Source organism: Hemiscyllium ocellatum, chromosome 7, assembly GCF_020745735.1.
Source record: "Hemiscyllium ocellatum isolate sHemOce1 chromosome 7, sHemOce1.pat.X.cur, whole genome shotgun sequence".
Classification (NCBI taxonomy): domain Eukaryota; kingdom Metazoa; phylum Chordata; class Chondrichthyes; order Orectolobiformes; family Hemiscylliidae; genus Hemiscyllium; species Hemiscyllium ocellatum.
In genome coordinates this window covers 65,409,819-65,426,366 of record NC_083407.1, presented here as the reverse complement: position 1 = coordinate 65,426,366, position 16,548 = coordinate 65,409,819, and the positions used below count along the sequence as shown (strand labels likewise).

Sequence of the window (16,548 nt, the reverse complement as noted above, 5' to 3'; positions counted from 1 at the left end):
TTTCCAATAAAGTGCATTAATGATGAATACAAATTAATTTTAATGATGTCTGTGATCTCTAGGGCAGTATAATGTTAAAACTGATCCAGAAAATATAAAACGCATAACTGATGTACATAGAAATTATAAGCAGGAATAAGCTATTCGGCATCTCTAACCTGCTCTACCATTCAATAAAATGATAGCTGATCTGACCTTGACCTCAAGAACCTGCTACTGTCCTACAAGTATTCAATGTTCTGCCTCCCCCACTCTGAGGAGGCAAGAGTGTGTAGAGCCCCAAAGATTCATGACTTTCTGAGAGAAAATAACCTTCGTTTCCAACCTATTGGGCCTTTAATTAATCCTACGCTTATTTAAAATATATTCCCTATTTCTAGTCTTTCCCACAAGGGGATATAGCCTTTCAGCATTCAATCTGTCAAGTCTCCACAAGATCTTCTGTGTTTCAACAAGATGACTTCTCATTCTTCTAAACTCCAGAGGCTACAGGCACAGCCTGTCCATACTTTCCTCCTGACATGACCAAGTCTGTCCCTGGTCATTCATAATATCAGTTGAGTGAACCTCTTCCGTTTTGAAAATATTTACATTCTTTCTTAAATGAGGAAACCACAAATGTGCATGGTAGGCCAAATTTGACTTCACTAATGCTCGACATAATTGAAGCAAAACCTCCTGACTTATTTATTTCATTCTTCCAGCAGTAAATGACAACTTTCCATTTGCCTTCCTAATCACTTGTACACCAACTTTTTGTGATTCATGTAGCAGTGCAGTAAGATCCCTCTACACTTGAGTTCAGCAATCTCTCTCCGTTTAAATAATATGTTGTTTTTTTCTATTCTTCCTGCCAAAGTGGACAATTTCACGTTTTCCCATATTATATCTCACCTGTCAATTTTTGACAACTCATTCAACCTATCTCTATCCTTCCTCTTCACAACTTACTTCCCTACCTTTGTGTCATCAATAAATTTAGCAACTGTGCATTAACTCTCTGCATCCAACTCATTTCCATGGATTGTTAATAATTGAGGTTCCCAGACTGACAAAATTACATACATTATTGATACAACCTGCTAACTCAAAAATGACGCATCTTTGTTCAACCTCTTTTCCTCTTAGTCATTAAGTAGATCTCTCGCCATCATAATATGTTACCCCCTACTCTGTGAGCTCTTACTTCAATAAGTTATCCTTGAAGTGGCACTTAATCAAATGCCTTCTGGAAATGTAAGTATGGTGCATCCATCTAAAACAAAGAAATGTAGGAACAAGAATGAACCATTCAGTGCATCGGATTGCTTGGCTATTCAACTGGTAAAGGCAAAATCGCCATAGTCCACCAGGCCACAGGACTGCTCTCTCATTAGACAGAGATGACAGGTGGTGGTTTAAGCTGAGGGTCACCAAACCTTTGGTGAGGGAAGAGGTTGAGTAGGAGAGTCTTTCATGGTAACCTCAGTTGGCACAGGAAATAAACCCATGTCATTGGCATCATTCTGCATCACAAACTTACTGTCCAGCTGATTACCCATCATCTCTTTTACTCAGTGCCCACTGATGCTTGTGCTAGCTAGTAGTGAGCACTCGAGAGCCAACTTTAGTCTAATGTTCCTATGAAGTACCTTGGCTGTTTCAAAATGTACAGGGTTCTATATAAATGCAGGTGTTGTTATCATCAGGGGAATAAAGTGGATGCCACATAAAATTGAAAACAACTATATCCCAAAGAAAACCTACTACATAAAGAGAACATCACATAACTCCTTTATGTGATGCCAGATGTGTACAGTTAGCCTAACATAGGTACATTTGATCTTTGTCTTGTTGCTAATTCTGGTCATTAGTGTTCTGGATTGCCCCAATGACGTAACAATGTAACTTACCTCCAACAACACCACTACTATGTAGCAACTCATATTTCAATCACTAAGGTACGCATGAACAGAATAGCTAAAAGATCCATAATTTGAATATAGTGCCTGCAATTTACTCTGTACATCTATTAAAGGCATTGATTTCAAGATATTAGCAGGGATATTAAGGGTTGAGAGGGATGGGAGGTCAAGTTCAAAACTCAGCAAGCAAAGGTAAAATCAATATTTTGATTTTTAATTGCATGCACATGGTCAGGTTAATGGCATTCCAACTGATAAAAACATGAAAGGATTACATAAATCAATTGTCCGTCCTTCGAGGAGAAGATGATAATGTTCATCACTTTGGGATTTTGATAGAGTGGGGTTCTGTTGTAAATAGGACAGAATATTGCAGATAATTTGGATGAGTTGCTGGCTTGGGAGTTCCTCTCCATGTGCTTTCTCTCTGCCTCTGATACGTGCTTGCTTTTGCAGAGACCACACTGCTTTCTATTAGATTGGGCCAGGTGTAGTGATCCAGGGTAAGCTGCTTCCAGAATATGAAGGCAATATCAAAACTGCAGAGTGAAGCCTTCAAGCACTTTCCTTGATTGTCATGTGTGGGTGACGGGCATTCGATCTCGAGTGAGCACCTCAAAGTTTGGCATCTGATTTTCAGAATCTTCCAAAGGCAGTTCAAGTAAAAGTGGTTAAGATTTTTAGTATGGCTACATGGATAGCACGTTCAGAGAACTACAGGCTCGGAGGATGGAGGCAGAAAGAGGATGGGTGACCACCAGACAGCGCAGTAAAAAACAGGCAGGTCATTGCAAGGAATCCCTGAGGTTCAGCTTGCCAGTTGGATTTCCATTTTGAATACTAGATCATCAGAGCAGTACAACTGGCAGTAAGTTCTAGGCACCACAGCTGGCTCAGGTAAACCCTCGGTAAGGAGAAAAGGCAAAGAGCCATAGTGATGGGGCATTTTTGTTGGATTGGGGAACAGACAGACGTTTCTTTGGCTCCAGACATGACTCTAGGATGGTGTTGCTTTCCTGGTGCCAGGGTACTGGATGTCACAAACATAGAACATAGAACAATACAGCACAGAACAGGCCCTTCGGCCCACGATGTTGTGCCAAACATCTATCCTAGATTAAGCACCCATCCATGTACCGATCCAATTGCCGCTTAAAGGTCGCCAATGATTCTGACTCTACCACTCCCACGGGCAGTGCATTCCATGCCCCCACCACTCTCTGGGTAAAGAACCCACCCCTGACATCTCCCCAAACCTTCCACCCTTCACCTTAAATTTATGTCCCCTTGTAACACTCTTTTGTACCCAGGGGAAAAGTTTCTGACTGTCTACTCTATCTATTCCTCTGATCATCTTATAAACCTCTATCAAGTCACCCCTCATCCTTCGCCGTTCCAATGAGAAAAGGCCGAGAACTCTCAACCTATCCTCGTACGACCTATTCTCCATTCCAGGCAACATCCTGGTAAATCTTCTCTGCACCCTCTCCAAAGCTTCCACATCTTTCCTAAAGTGAGGCGACCAGAACTGCACACAGTACTCCAAATGTGGCCTAACCAAAGTCCTGTACAGCTGCAACATCACTTCACGACTCTTGAATTCAATCCCTCTGCTAATGAATGCTAATACACCATAGGCCTTCTTACAAGCTCTATCCACCTGAGTGGCAACTTTCAAAGATCTATGTACATAGACCCCAAGATCCCTCTGTTCCTCCACCTGACTAAGAACCCTACCGTTAACCCTGTATTCCGCATTCTTATTTGTTCTTCCAAAATGGACAACCTCACACTTGGCAGGGTTGAACTCCATCTGCCACTCCTCAGCCCAGCTCTGCATCACATCTAAGTCCCTTTGCAGCCGACAACAGCCCTCCTCACTGTCCACAACTCCACCAATCTTCGTATCATCTGCAAATTTATTGACCCACCCTTCGACTCCCTCATCCAAGTCATTAATAAAAATTACAAACAGCAGAGGACCCAGAACTGATCCCTGCGGAACTCCACTTGTAACTGGGCTCCAGGCTGAATATTTACCATCTACCACCACTCTCTGACTTCGACCGGTTAGCCAGTTTTCTATCCAATTGGCCAAATTTCCCTCTATCCCATGCCTCCTGACTTTCCGCATAAGCTTACCATGGGGAACCTTATCAAATGCCTTACTAAAATCCAAGTACACTACATCCACTGCTCTACCCTCATCCACATGCTTGGTCACCTCCTCAAAGAATTCAATAAGACTTGTAAGGCAAGACCTACCCTTCACAAATCCGTGCTGGCTGTCCCTAATCAAGCAGTGTCTTTCCAGATATTCATAAATCCTATCCCTCAGTACCCTTTCCATTACTTTGCCTACCACAGAAGTAAGACTAACTGGCCTGTAATTCCCAGGGTTATCCCTATTCCCTTTTTTGAACAGGGGCACAACATTCGCTACTCTCCAGTCCCCTGGTACCACCCCCGTTGACAGTGAAGACGAAAAGATCATTGCCAGCGGTACTGCAATTTCCTCTCTTGCTTCCCACATAATCCTAGGATATATCCCGTCAGGCCCGGGGGACTTGTCTATCCTCAAGTTGTTCAAAATGTCCAACACATCTTCCTTCCTAACAAGTATCTCTTCTAGCTTACCAGTCCGTTTCACACTCTCCTCTTCAACAATACGGTCGCTCTCGTTCGTAAATACTGAAGAAAAGTACTCATTCAAGACCTCTCCTATCTCTTCCGACTCAATACACAATCTCCCATTACTGTCCTTGATCGGACCTACCCTTGTTCTCGTCATTCTCATGTTTCTCACATACGCATAAAATGCCTTGGGGTTATCCTTGATCCTATCCGCCAAGGATTTTTCATGCCCTCTCTTAGCTCTCCTAATCCCTTTCTTCAGGTCCCTTCTGGCTATCCTGTATCCCTCCACTGCTCTGTCTGAACCCTGCTTCCTCAACCTTATGTAAGCCTCCTTCTTCCTCTTTACTAGACATTCAACCTCCCTCGTCAACCAAGGCTCCCTCACACGACCATTTCTTTCCTGCCTGATAGGTACATACATAACAAGGACACGTCGTATCTGCTCCTTGAAAAAGTTCCACATTTCCACCACATCCTTCCCTGACAGCCTATACTCCCAATTTATGCTCCTCAAATCCTGTCTTACAGCATCGTAATTTCCCTTCCCCCAATTGTAAAATCTACCCTGTTGTGCGCACCTATCTCTCTCCATGACCAAGGTGAAAGTCACAGAATTGTGGTCACCATCACCAAAATGTTCACCCACTAACAAGCCCATCACTTGTCCCGGTTCATTACCGAGTACCAAATCCAATATGGCCTCCCCTCTGGTTGGACAATCTACATACTGCGTTAGAAAAGCTTCCTGGACACGCTGCACAAACACCGCCCCATCTAATCTACTTGATCTAAAGAGCTTCCAATCAATATTTGGGAAGTTGAAGTTGCCCATGACTACGACCCTGTGGCTTCTGCACCTTTCCAAAATCTGTTTCCCAATCTGTTTCTCCACATCTCTGCTGCTATTGGGGGGCCTATAGTAAACACCCAACAAGGTGACTGCACCTTTCTTATTTCTGACTTCAGCCCATACTACCTCCAAAGGCAGATCCCCCTCAAACTTCCTTTCTGCAGCCGTTATACCATTTCTAATTAGCAATGCCACCCCCCCCCCCCTCCTTTTTTACCACCCTCCCTAATCTTACTGTAACATCTGTAACCAGGAACGTCCAACAACCATTCCTGTCCCTCATCTATCCACGTTTCCGTGATGGCCACAACATCGTAGTCCCAGGTACTGATCCATGCCTTAAGTTCACCCACCTTATTTCTGATACTCCTTGCATTGAAGTATACGCACTTGAGCCCATCTCTGTGTCCGCAAGTATTCCCTATCAGTGCTACCTTCTCCACAGCCTCCCTACATTCTTGGACATCCTGACAAACAGCTAGCTTACTTGCTGGACTACAAGTCCGGATCCCATCCCCCGGCCAAATTAGTTTAAACCCCCCCCCGAAGAGTGCTAGCAAACCTACCCCCCAGGATATTGGTGCCCTTCTGGTTCAGGTGCAACCCGTCCTGTTTGTACAGGTCCCACCTTCCCCAGAATGCAGTCCAACTGTCCAAATACCTGAAGCCCTCCCTCCTAAACCATCCTTGCAGCCACGTGTTCAACTGCACTCTCTCCCTATTCCTTGCCTCACTGTCACGTGGCACCAGCAACAACCCAGAGATGACGACTCTGTCTGTCCTAGCTTTTAGCTTCCAGCCTAACTCCCTGAGCTCTTGAATGACCTCCTCACCACTCTTCCTACCTATGTCGTTGGTGCCAATGTGTACCACGACTTCTGGCTGCACACCCTCCCCCTTAAGGATTCTGAAGACACGATCCGAGACATCTCGGACCCTGGCACCCGGGAGGCAACAAACCATCCGAGATTCTCGCCCATGTCCACAGAACCGCCTGTCCGTCCCTCTAAATAGAGAGTCTCCTATAACTAGCGTTCTCCTCCTCTCCCCCTTTCCCTTCTGAGTCTCAGAGCCAGACCTCATGCCACAGACCCCGTCACTGCAGCTTACACCTGCAAGGCTGTCCCCCCCAGCAGTTTCCAAAGCTGTATACTTATTGTTTAGGGGAACGACCACAGGGGATCCCTGCACTGCCTGCTTTTTCCCCTTCCCACCTCTAACTGTTACCCAGCTACCTCTGTTCTCCGGCGGTAACTATGTCCCTGTAGCTTCTATCAATCACCCTCTCAGCCTCTCGAATAATCCTCAGTTCATCCAACTCCAGTTCCAGTTCCCTAACTCGTTCGGTGAGGAGCAGGATCTGACTGCATTTCCTGCAGACCACTCAAATACCAATCACTTACCTTCCCGACCAGCTCTGCGCTCCAACCTCACTTCCGCCCAGCTCGCGCCGCTCTCTGCGGTGAAAAGTGGCTGCAGGGCATTTTTCATGGGAGGATGAACAGCCACAGGTTATGGTCCTTATTAGCACCAATGAATCATAGAATAGAATGCCTACAGTTTTGAAGCAGGCCATTCAGCCCATCGAGTCCACACCAACCCTCTGAAGAGCATCCATCCCAGCTCCGTCCTCCACCCTAACCTTGTAACTCTGCATTTCCCATGGTTAACCCACCCACTGTGGGCAATTTAGCATGGCCAAGCCACCTAACCTGCACATGTTTTGCACTGTGGGGGAAAACTGGAGCACCCAGAGGACACGAATAGAATGTGCAAACTTCACACAGCCAGTTGCCCGACGGTGGAATCAAATCCGGGTCCCTGGCACTGTGAGGCAGCAGTGCTAACCATGGTGCCACCATGCCACCCAAGTACAGTGACAATGTGCTAGCAGTTGTTATTTGATATAGAAGATAACTGTATCATTTGACATTGTTTAGTTTTTAATAATGCAACAGTTCTTCACTATTTCTACTGCACTGAATTCAAGAGTCACATGCTGGAAAGGTTTAGGGAAGAAAAGGTTAATGCCTCAACTGTGACTTTTATTTTGAATTAATTACGGGAGATGTAAATAAAAAATAGACTGTGTTTACCTTAAACTGCTGACAACTGATTGGCCTGTGAATTTCAGTTTCTGAAAACATCTGGAGACCAATGATCTATGAATATTAAGCATTTGGCTTCTAATGACCCATACGGAGCTCCTACTTCCAGGTTTCAGCATTCATAAAAGAACTGCTATTGGACTCGGTGGAAATAGGCAGTGAGCTGGAGAATCAACTGGTTTCACCAGTTTGATAGGATTAAGGTTTATGAACATGATCAGCTACATTGGTGAGTTCCTTGCCAGAGGTAAAAGAAAAACAAAGCCTATAAATCTCCTTTCAGGGAAAGAGGGAAGCTGCAAAACCCTCTGAATGATTAGGTGGGACAGCAGGATGATGCCCTGAAAGCAAACTTCAGAAGGCTAAGGAGAAGTTTAAAAAGCAGGGCCTCCAAGGCAGTAATCTCAGGAATAACGTCCAAAACAATATGCTAATGAAAACAGAAATAGAGGAGTTGAGTGATTTCAATGCATGGCAGAGATCTGGAGGAGTAGCATAGACATCAGCAGAATTAAAGGCGCTTTAACTGTATGTATGTAGCATTCGCAAAATGGTTGATGATTAGGTTACATACAGTGTGGAAACAGGTCATTTGGCCAACCAAGTCCACACCGACCCTCTGAAGGGTAACCCACTCCCTACATTTACCCGTGACTATGGGCAAGTTAGCATGACCAATTCACCCTGACCTGCACCCTTTGGATTGTGGGAGGAAACTGGAGCAAACCCACGCAGACAAGGGGAGAATGTGCAAACTCTGCACAGACAGTCACCCAAGGCAGAATCAAACCCAGCTCCCTAGCGCTCTGAGGCAGCACTGCTAACCACTGAGCCACCATGCTGTCCAAAATACAATTTGTTGAAAATGGCTGTGATTTAACTGTCATTGAAGAGAAGCAACTACAAGGTGACCAAGATTAGTAATGAAATATCAAGCATCTACAGGATAGACTTCTGGAGCAGTACATTGAGGAGAAAACTAAATATCAGGTTATTTTGGATTCAGTGTTGTGAATGCGAAAGGGATAATTAATATCCTTGCTGTACAGGAGCCTCTATGAAGTACTGACCATAATTTGACAGAATTACACACTACATTTTAATGCAATATAGTTCACTCTGAAACCAGAGTCTTAAAGCTGAAGACAGGAAATTATGAAGGCATGAGGGCAAAGGATCTTTAGATGATTGGGAAACTACACTAAAGGATTTGATGGCAGACAGGTAGTGGCCAGTATTTGAAGAAATACTACAAAGTCTACAGAATGATGGATAATTGAGGGTGCAGTTAAAGTGCTTTGCTGACCTTTTTAGAATTTGCCCTTTCTCTGTGAGCAGTGCTGACCTGTCAGTACTGAGGATGGGTGATGAATCAATAGACTGAGGCCTGCAGAAAGATTTCAGAGAATCGAAGAACCTCTTCTTGTCCTTGTAGTCTGCTATGACTGAGCTTCATGTGCTTTCTGATTCAGATGAGTGTCTTGTATCTCTCTGAACTTGCATCAGATAGTCCTGTGGATGATTCAAATGGCATTGTGCTTGGATATTGGTGATTTATTATTAAGGTGAACACTGTACTGGAAACGTTTCTCATTCAGTAGTTTCTACACGAGGTTATTATTCTCATCACAATGATCTTGATGTCAAGATTTTGTCAAGAGAGTTAAATTAGTCAGACATGAAGAAGCTCGAATTTCCTATTTTGACTTACACCTGTGTGATGAGTTTCACATATTGGAGATAAAAAAAATCGACTGCATTTGTTGAACTTGAAAACAAAAAATTCAGATACTGAAATACATAAACCAGCTCTATTCAGGGAGCTGATTAGCACAGCAGATGGATCGATTTATGACTGGAACATGAGAAAGTTCTCTCGCTCTCTCTTTCTTTCTCTTTGCTTTCTGGAGAGATAAAGCCCAGTAACCAGAAACATCTGAACACTGAGAACTCGAAGATGTCTTCAATATTAACATATACATTGAAGGAGCAGGATCCATTTTTTTTCCTATAACAGTTGAGACTTCATGGAAAGCTTTCAGTAGAACTGACTGTGACAGTTACTCCTGCACCTATGAAGTGCCAGCCAGATTATGATAGTACTTCATTTATTTTTCTATTCCATTAGCAATGAAATGAATTGTACAGATTTCCTGAAAACATACAATAAAGAGTCGACTGATAAATGTGATAAGGGTCATTTGATATTGCTGGGGAGGATCTGGAGTATTGACTGACAACATTCGTAATCGACTGTGGCCTCAAGTAAAATCCCAATACTTAAAGAACACTCTAAGGACTTTAATTTGCATTACCCTTTATCTTCCTTATTGTACTAGGCACTCTTCCCCATTTAAGCAGAATTTAAAGTTATGACATAAATGGGCAATTTGATGGGTTGGGGTATAAGTTGAAAATTATGTTTAATTTGTTTTCAGATCTTTCTAAACTGTCTTCTATGTCTGGATAGCTTGTTTCTTGTTTTCATCTTCAGTACAATTAACCAATGCTTTGTTGTCAAAGAAACGTTATGCGCTCATAATGAAAGTTGGTGACTTTGTTTTTGCATGGGATCGACACTACCTTCCACTTTACTGAGCTCTGCTTGAAGCATTGTTTAGCAATCAGTTCATGGATTTTTCCAATGGGAACATTTTTATAGTGATGCTTGTAAAAGAGAAGTTGTTAACAAGCAAAATATATTTCAAAAAGGCCTTTCTGTTCATGTGAGCACTCAATTATCAGGAGACCTTACTTGGTCCTCACTGATGAGTTGTGTCTCAGAAAGTTACACTTCCCTTTGTAAGTCTTTGGAGAATTAAGGCAATCCAGAAGAAGAGAAAGTTTTGCAAGTGTCTAGATTACCGCAGCCTTAAACTGTATACTCCAGATCCTCCCAGCAATATCAAACAACTCTTTCCACATTTATCAGTCAGCTCTTTATTATATGATTTCAGGACATCTGTACAGTTCATTTCATTGCCAACGGAATAGAAAAATAAATAAAGTACTATCATAATCTTGCATTCTATCACAGACCTTCCATTTGTTCTTGTCCACCTCTCCCTTACACAAAAACCTATTACATATCTAAGTTTTCCTAGTTTTGATGCAAGGTCACAGATTTCAAATGTTAACTGTTTCTCACTCTACCATATGCTGCCAAGCCTACAGCGTTTCTTCCAGCATTTTCTGTTTTTGAATTAGATATCCATCAAGTGCTTTAGTCTGCCTTGTGATTACGGTACAATTACTTGCAAAACAACCTGTTCTGACAGCTATTAAATAGAAATGAAGCAGAACCAGACAATAGGAGACTGAAAAATAATAATTTTTAAAAGTTGTTCCGTCCTCCTACAAAAAGAGTTGATGCTGCCAGCATACTTGGTCAACATAAATGAGAATAAATACCTGCAGGTACAACTCATCTGTAAAAGCTAAAAGCTCAAAGCTCAAAGATTCATTTCAATGTTGAGCTGAACAGCACTGAATAGTATTAAATGAACTTGTAGAGAAAATGGCAGGCCCAAGGGCAATGCAATTCAAATAATAAATAATGCAATACTCTACAGTATATTTTGTTTATCTCCGTCTGCACTGTCATTTTGCTCCCAGCAGATTTCTTTTAAATGACAAACCATTGATGTGAACTTCCAAAACTGTCAAGGCTGATGTTCACATAGTCGCTCAATTGCAGAAAATCCATATACTAAAAAGTGAACTGTATTAATATCTAACATATTGGGCCCATAGCATTTAGTATTTCAAAGTAGGCTTCAATCACCCACTCAATTTGTAACCTGGGCAACTCTACACAGATCCCCCTTGGTTCCCGAGACTTAATTTGTGGTGCAGAAACTGAATGCATAACAGTCAAGTACTGCAGCTCACATCTTTGCATTGCCAAATTCACTTATGCATACAAACTATACTGGACACCACTTTTCCCATTAAGGCTCCAAAATTTATTTATCCCTGGTTTATAGGGGGAAAAGAAAAAAAAACTTACAGGTAATGTCAAAGAAATAAAAAAGCACTCAAAAAATATTGAAAGCTCAGAAATACTGAAACGGTGTTTCCTGGATTGGAAAATGCATACGCATTGTCTGCTATGCTATTTACAGACTATTGGTTTTCTGACACTTCTGCTCATGCATCAAAGCGTTTCTTTGTCCTAACTCACCAGCTTTTTCCTGTACAGCACTCCACCTAACCCCTCAGGTGCACAACTGTGTGACCTCATCCTTTGGCAGGCTAGCACTTGTGCTACTCTATGCTCTGCCCCGGCTCCAATCGCTTGTATCTACTGACAGGCAGATCCTCTTCCTCTTCCAATTCTGTTCCTGCACCATTACTATGTGGCAGTTTTTGAAAATCTGATAGAAGAAAGGAAAAAAGATGTGCAAATGATGGAGAGGAAAAGCAAAAGTGGATGCCCAATGATACTCAAACTGCTGCTTAATTTGAGTTCTGCCTTGGCTTACTAAGCTTCTGATCTATTATATCTTTAGTCCAAACATGGAAAATAAGCTGTCAGCAGGGTTGAGGTGGGAATGACTGGCCTTGATACCAAGACAGCATTTGATGGTGTGGGTCCAAGGACCTCCAGCAAAAATGGAGTCAGTGGGAAACACGGGGAAAATCGCCACAGGCTAGAGGCAGACCAGGCTTATAGGAAGATGGTTATGGTTGTCGGAGATCAATCAGCTCAGCTCCAGGACATCTCTGCAGGAGTTCCTCAGAGTAATGTCCTAGGCGCAACTATCTGCAGTTACTTCACCAATGACCTTCCCTCCACATAAGGTCAGAAGTGGGAATGTTCACTGATGATTATGCAATGTTCCATACTATTTTCAACTATGTGAATCCTGAAGCATTTCAATGCTTAAATACAACAAGACCTGGATAATGTCCAGGTTTAGATTGAAAAGTGGCAAGTAACATTTGTGGTACACAATTGCCAACAATTAACATCTCCAACAATAGAGAATCTAAACTTTAACGTTATTGTTTGGTGGTAACGCATCCAGTGACTGCAAGCTTAAGTCTATGTTGTGTATTGCTCCCTAAATCCAAGGGCACTTAGCCAAATCATCAAGGCATCTCTTCCTGATATTTGGAAGGCAAACACAAAGGCTTGGGTAACCAAAGCTGTCTTTGAAGATTGGTTCCTGAACTATTTTGTTCCTGCTGCTGAATGCTATTGCTTGGCCGAGCAGGTTCCTTTCAAAATTCTCCTTGTGCTTGACAAAACCCCCAGACATCCAAGCACTTCAGTCATCTTTCTACTATCCCTCACCACATCACTGCTTCAGCCAATGGATCAGGGAATCATAGCCTCCTTCAAGGCTTACTATTTACACCGGACCTTCTCACAAGCGGTCAGGGCTACTCAAGATGACGTAACGAACTTAAATGAGTTCTGAAGGAATTACAACATCTACAATGGCATCAAAAACATTGCAGACTCTTGGGAGGAAGCAAAGTATACCAACATGAAAGAAATCTGGAACAAATTGTGCCCCCAATTTGCAGATGGCTTTAAAGAGTATACAGCTGAGGACATCGCCGAAGCCAGGCAAGCTGTGTTTGATATTGGTAATAATCAACTGCAGTTAAATATCAATGAAGAGGATGTCTTGGGCTTGCTTGAATGCCATGCTGAAGAACTGACCAATGAGGACCTTATGGAACTGGAGCAGCAGATGATAACATTTGAGGAAGAAGACAGGGACGTAGAAACCCCAGAACCAAAGACGTTTTGATGAAGGAGTTAGCTGAAGACTTTCATCTCATTGAAAAAGGGATGGCAAAGTTATAGAAGCAAGATCCAAATGCAAAGAGGTTCACCAAAGTTTACTGGGTAGTGACCAATGGACTCAATTGCCACAAGGCCTTTCGTAATGAGAAAAAGAAAAGCTCTGTTCAAGCCACCCTTGATGTTTACTTTAAGAAATTGACTTCAGAAGTACACCCCACTCTCCAGTAGCAGTATCTAGCATCAGGCCCATCCTCTCCAACACCAGGCCCATCCTCTCCAACACTAGGTCCACCCTCTCCAGCACCAGTTCCATCCTCTCCAGCACCAGGCCCATTCTCTCCAACACTAGGTCCACCTTCTCCAGCCAAGGAACAGGAAATTCGACGTTCCAGATGCCCGAAACGTCAAATTTCCTGTTCCTTGGATGCTGCCTGACCTGCTGCGCTTTTTCAGCAACACATTTTCAGCTCTGATCTCCAGCATCTGCAGACCTCACTTTCTCCACCTTCTCCAGCACCAGGTTCATCCTCTCCAACACCAGGCTCATCCTCTCCAACACCAGGCTCATCCTCTTCAACGCCAGGCCCATCCTCTTCAACACCAGGCCCATCCTCTCCAACATCAGGCCCATCCTCTCCAACACCAGGCCCATCCTCTTCAACACTAGGCCCATCCTCTCCAGCACAAGGCCCATCCTCTCCAACACAAGGTCCACCCTCTCCAGTGTCAGGTCCATCCTCTCCAGCACCAGGCCCATCATCTCCAGCACCAGGTCCACCCTCTCCAGCACCAGATCCATCCTCTCCAACACCAGGTCCATCCTCACCAACACCAGGTCCATCCTCACCAACACCAGGCCCATCCTCTCCAACACCAGGCCCATCCTCTCTAACACCAGGCCCATCCTCACCAACACCAGGTCCATTCTCTCCAACATCAGATCTAAGCTCTCCAGCACCAGGTCCATCCTCTCCAGTACCAGGTCCTCCCTCTTCAGCCCCAGGCCCATTGTTTCCAGCATCAGGCCCATCCTCCCCAGCACCAGGCCCCTCCTCTCCAACACCACATCCATTCTCTCCAGCACCAGGCCCATCATCCCCAGCACCAGATCCACCCTCTCCAGCACCAGGCCCATCCTCTCCAACACCAGGTCCACCCATTCCAGCACCAGGTCCATCCTCTCCAACACCAGGTCCATCTTCTCCAACACCAGGTCTATCCTCACCAGCACCAAGCCCATCCCCTCCAGCACCAGGTCCAACCTCTCCAGCCCCAGGCAAATCCTCTCCAACACCAGGTCCATTCTGTCCAGCACCAAGCCTATCATCTCCAATTCCAGGCCCATCCTCTCCAACACCAGGCGCATCCTCTCCAACACTAGGGCCATCCTCTCCAACACCAGGCCCATCCTCTCCAACACTAGGTTCATCCTCTCCAACACCAGGCCCATCCTCTCCAACACCAGGTCCATCCTCTCCAACATCAGGCCCATCCTCTCCAACACCAGGTTCACCCTCTCCAACACCAGGCCCATCCTCTCCAACATCAGGCCCATTCTCTCCAACACCAGGTTCACCCTCTCCAACACCAGGCCCATCCTCTCCAACATCAGGTTCACCCTCTCCAACACCAGGCCCATCCTCTCCAACACCAGGTCCATCCTCTCCAACATCAGGCCCATCCTCTCCAACACCAGGTTCACCCTCTCCAACATCAGGCCCATCCTCTCCAGCACCAGGTCCACCCTCTACAAAACCAGGCCCATCCTCTCCAACACCAGGTCCGCCCTCTCCAGCACCAAGCCCATCCTCTCCAACACCATGTCCATCCTTTCCAACGAGGAGAAAGTGAGGGCTGCAGATGCTGGAAATCAGAGCTGAAAATGTCTTGCTGGAAAAGCGCAGCAGATCAGGCAGCATCCAAGAAGCAGGAGAATCAACGTTTCGGGCGTGAGGCCTTCTTCAGGAATGGGCTGAACACACTGCATGACCTGCTGCACTTTTCCAGCAACACATTTCCAGCAACACCAGGCCCATCCTCTCTAATACCAGGCACATCCTCTCCAACACCAGGTCCACCCTCTCCAGCACCTGCTCCATCCTCTCCAACACCAGGTCCATCCTCTCCAACTGCATCTCCATCCTCTCCAGCACCAGGTTGACCCTCTCCAGCATCAGGTCCATCCTCTCCAGTACCAGGCCCATCCTCTCCAGCACCAGGCCCATCCTCTCCCACACCAGGTCAATCCTTTCCAGCACCAGGTCCCTCCTCTCTAACTGCAGGCCCCTCCTCTCCAACACCAGGTCCACCCTCTCCAGCACCAGGCCCATTTCACCAGCACCAGGCCCATCCTCTCCACCACCAGGCCCATCCTCTCCAGTCTCAGGCCCATCCTCTCCAGCACCAGGCCCCTCCTCTCCAACACCAGGTCCACCATCTCCAATACCAGGTCCATCATCTCCAATACCAGGTCCATCCTCTCCAACACCAGGCCCATCCTCTCCAACACCAGGCCCATTCTAACCTGTTCCAGGCCTATCCTCTCTAACACCAGGTACATCCTCTCCAAACCAGGTCCACTCATCCTCTCCAACATATGTCCACACTTTCCAGCACCAGGTTCATCCTTTCCAACACTAGGTCGACCCTCTCCAGCACCAGGTCCATCCTCTCCAACACCAGGTCTATCCTCTCCAACACCAAGCCCATCCTCTCCAACACCAGGTCCATCCTCTCCAACACCAGGTTCACCTTCTCCAATACCAGTTCCATCCTCTCCAACATCAGGCCCATCCATCCTCTCCAGCACCAGGCCCCTCCTCTCTGACATCAGGTCCACCATCTCCAACACCAGGCGCATCCTCTCCAGCACCAAGTCCTTCCTCTCCAATACGTGGTCCACCCTCTCCAGCACCCAGCCGATCCTCTCCAGCATAAGGCCCATCATCCAATTAATAAAGTCATCTTAATGATTAATTAAGGCCCCTTCTGGTATGCAAGACATCTACTGGAACAACAGTAAGTCATAACCATTAATCATTATCCTTTCTTTTCTATCTCAACAGTTTAAGGAATCATTCTTTAATGTTTTTTATACCTACAAAGTACAGACATACACACACATTCTCTCTCTTTCAATTATGAATACTGTACTGTAGTTATATTTATTATTCTTCTTATTATTATTCTTGTATTATTGTATTTAAGATGTTTTAGGTAAAGTTTACACTGTATACTAAGACAAACATTTGACTAATTAATGCTAGATGTGAACCGTACATAACTGTT

General features: G+C 44.8%; 1 protein-coding gene across 1 annotated transcript in view; it reads right to left on the bottom strand.

Moving 5' to 3' along the window:
* The window catches only part of rapgef4a (Rap guanine nucleotide exchange factor 4a), a 245,557-nt gene extending 229,353 nt beyond the window's left edge, over positions 1 to 16,204 (bottom strand). Inside the window, exons 1-3 of the mRNA XM_060828113.1 lie at positions 16,012 to 16,204; positions 14,171 to 14,755; positions 11,770 to 11,875 (exon numbers count right to left, since the gene is read on the bottom strand). Coding sequence (XP_060684096.1) covers positions 11,770 to 11,875; positions 14,171 to 14,755; positions 16,012 to 16,204 — 884 coding nt within the window. The remainder of the gene's footprint in view (positions 1 to 11,769; positions 11,876 to 14,170; positions 14,756 to 16,011) is intronic.
* Between the last annotated feature and the right edge of the window lie 344 nt (positions 16,205 to 16,548).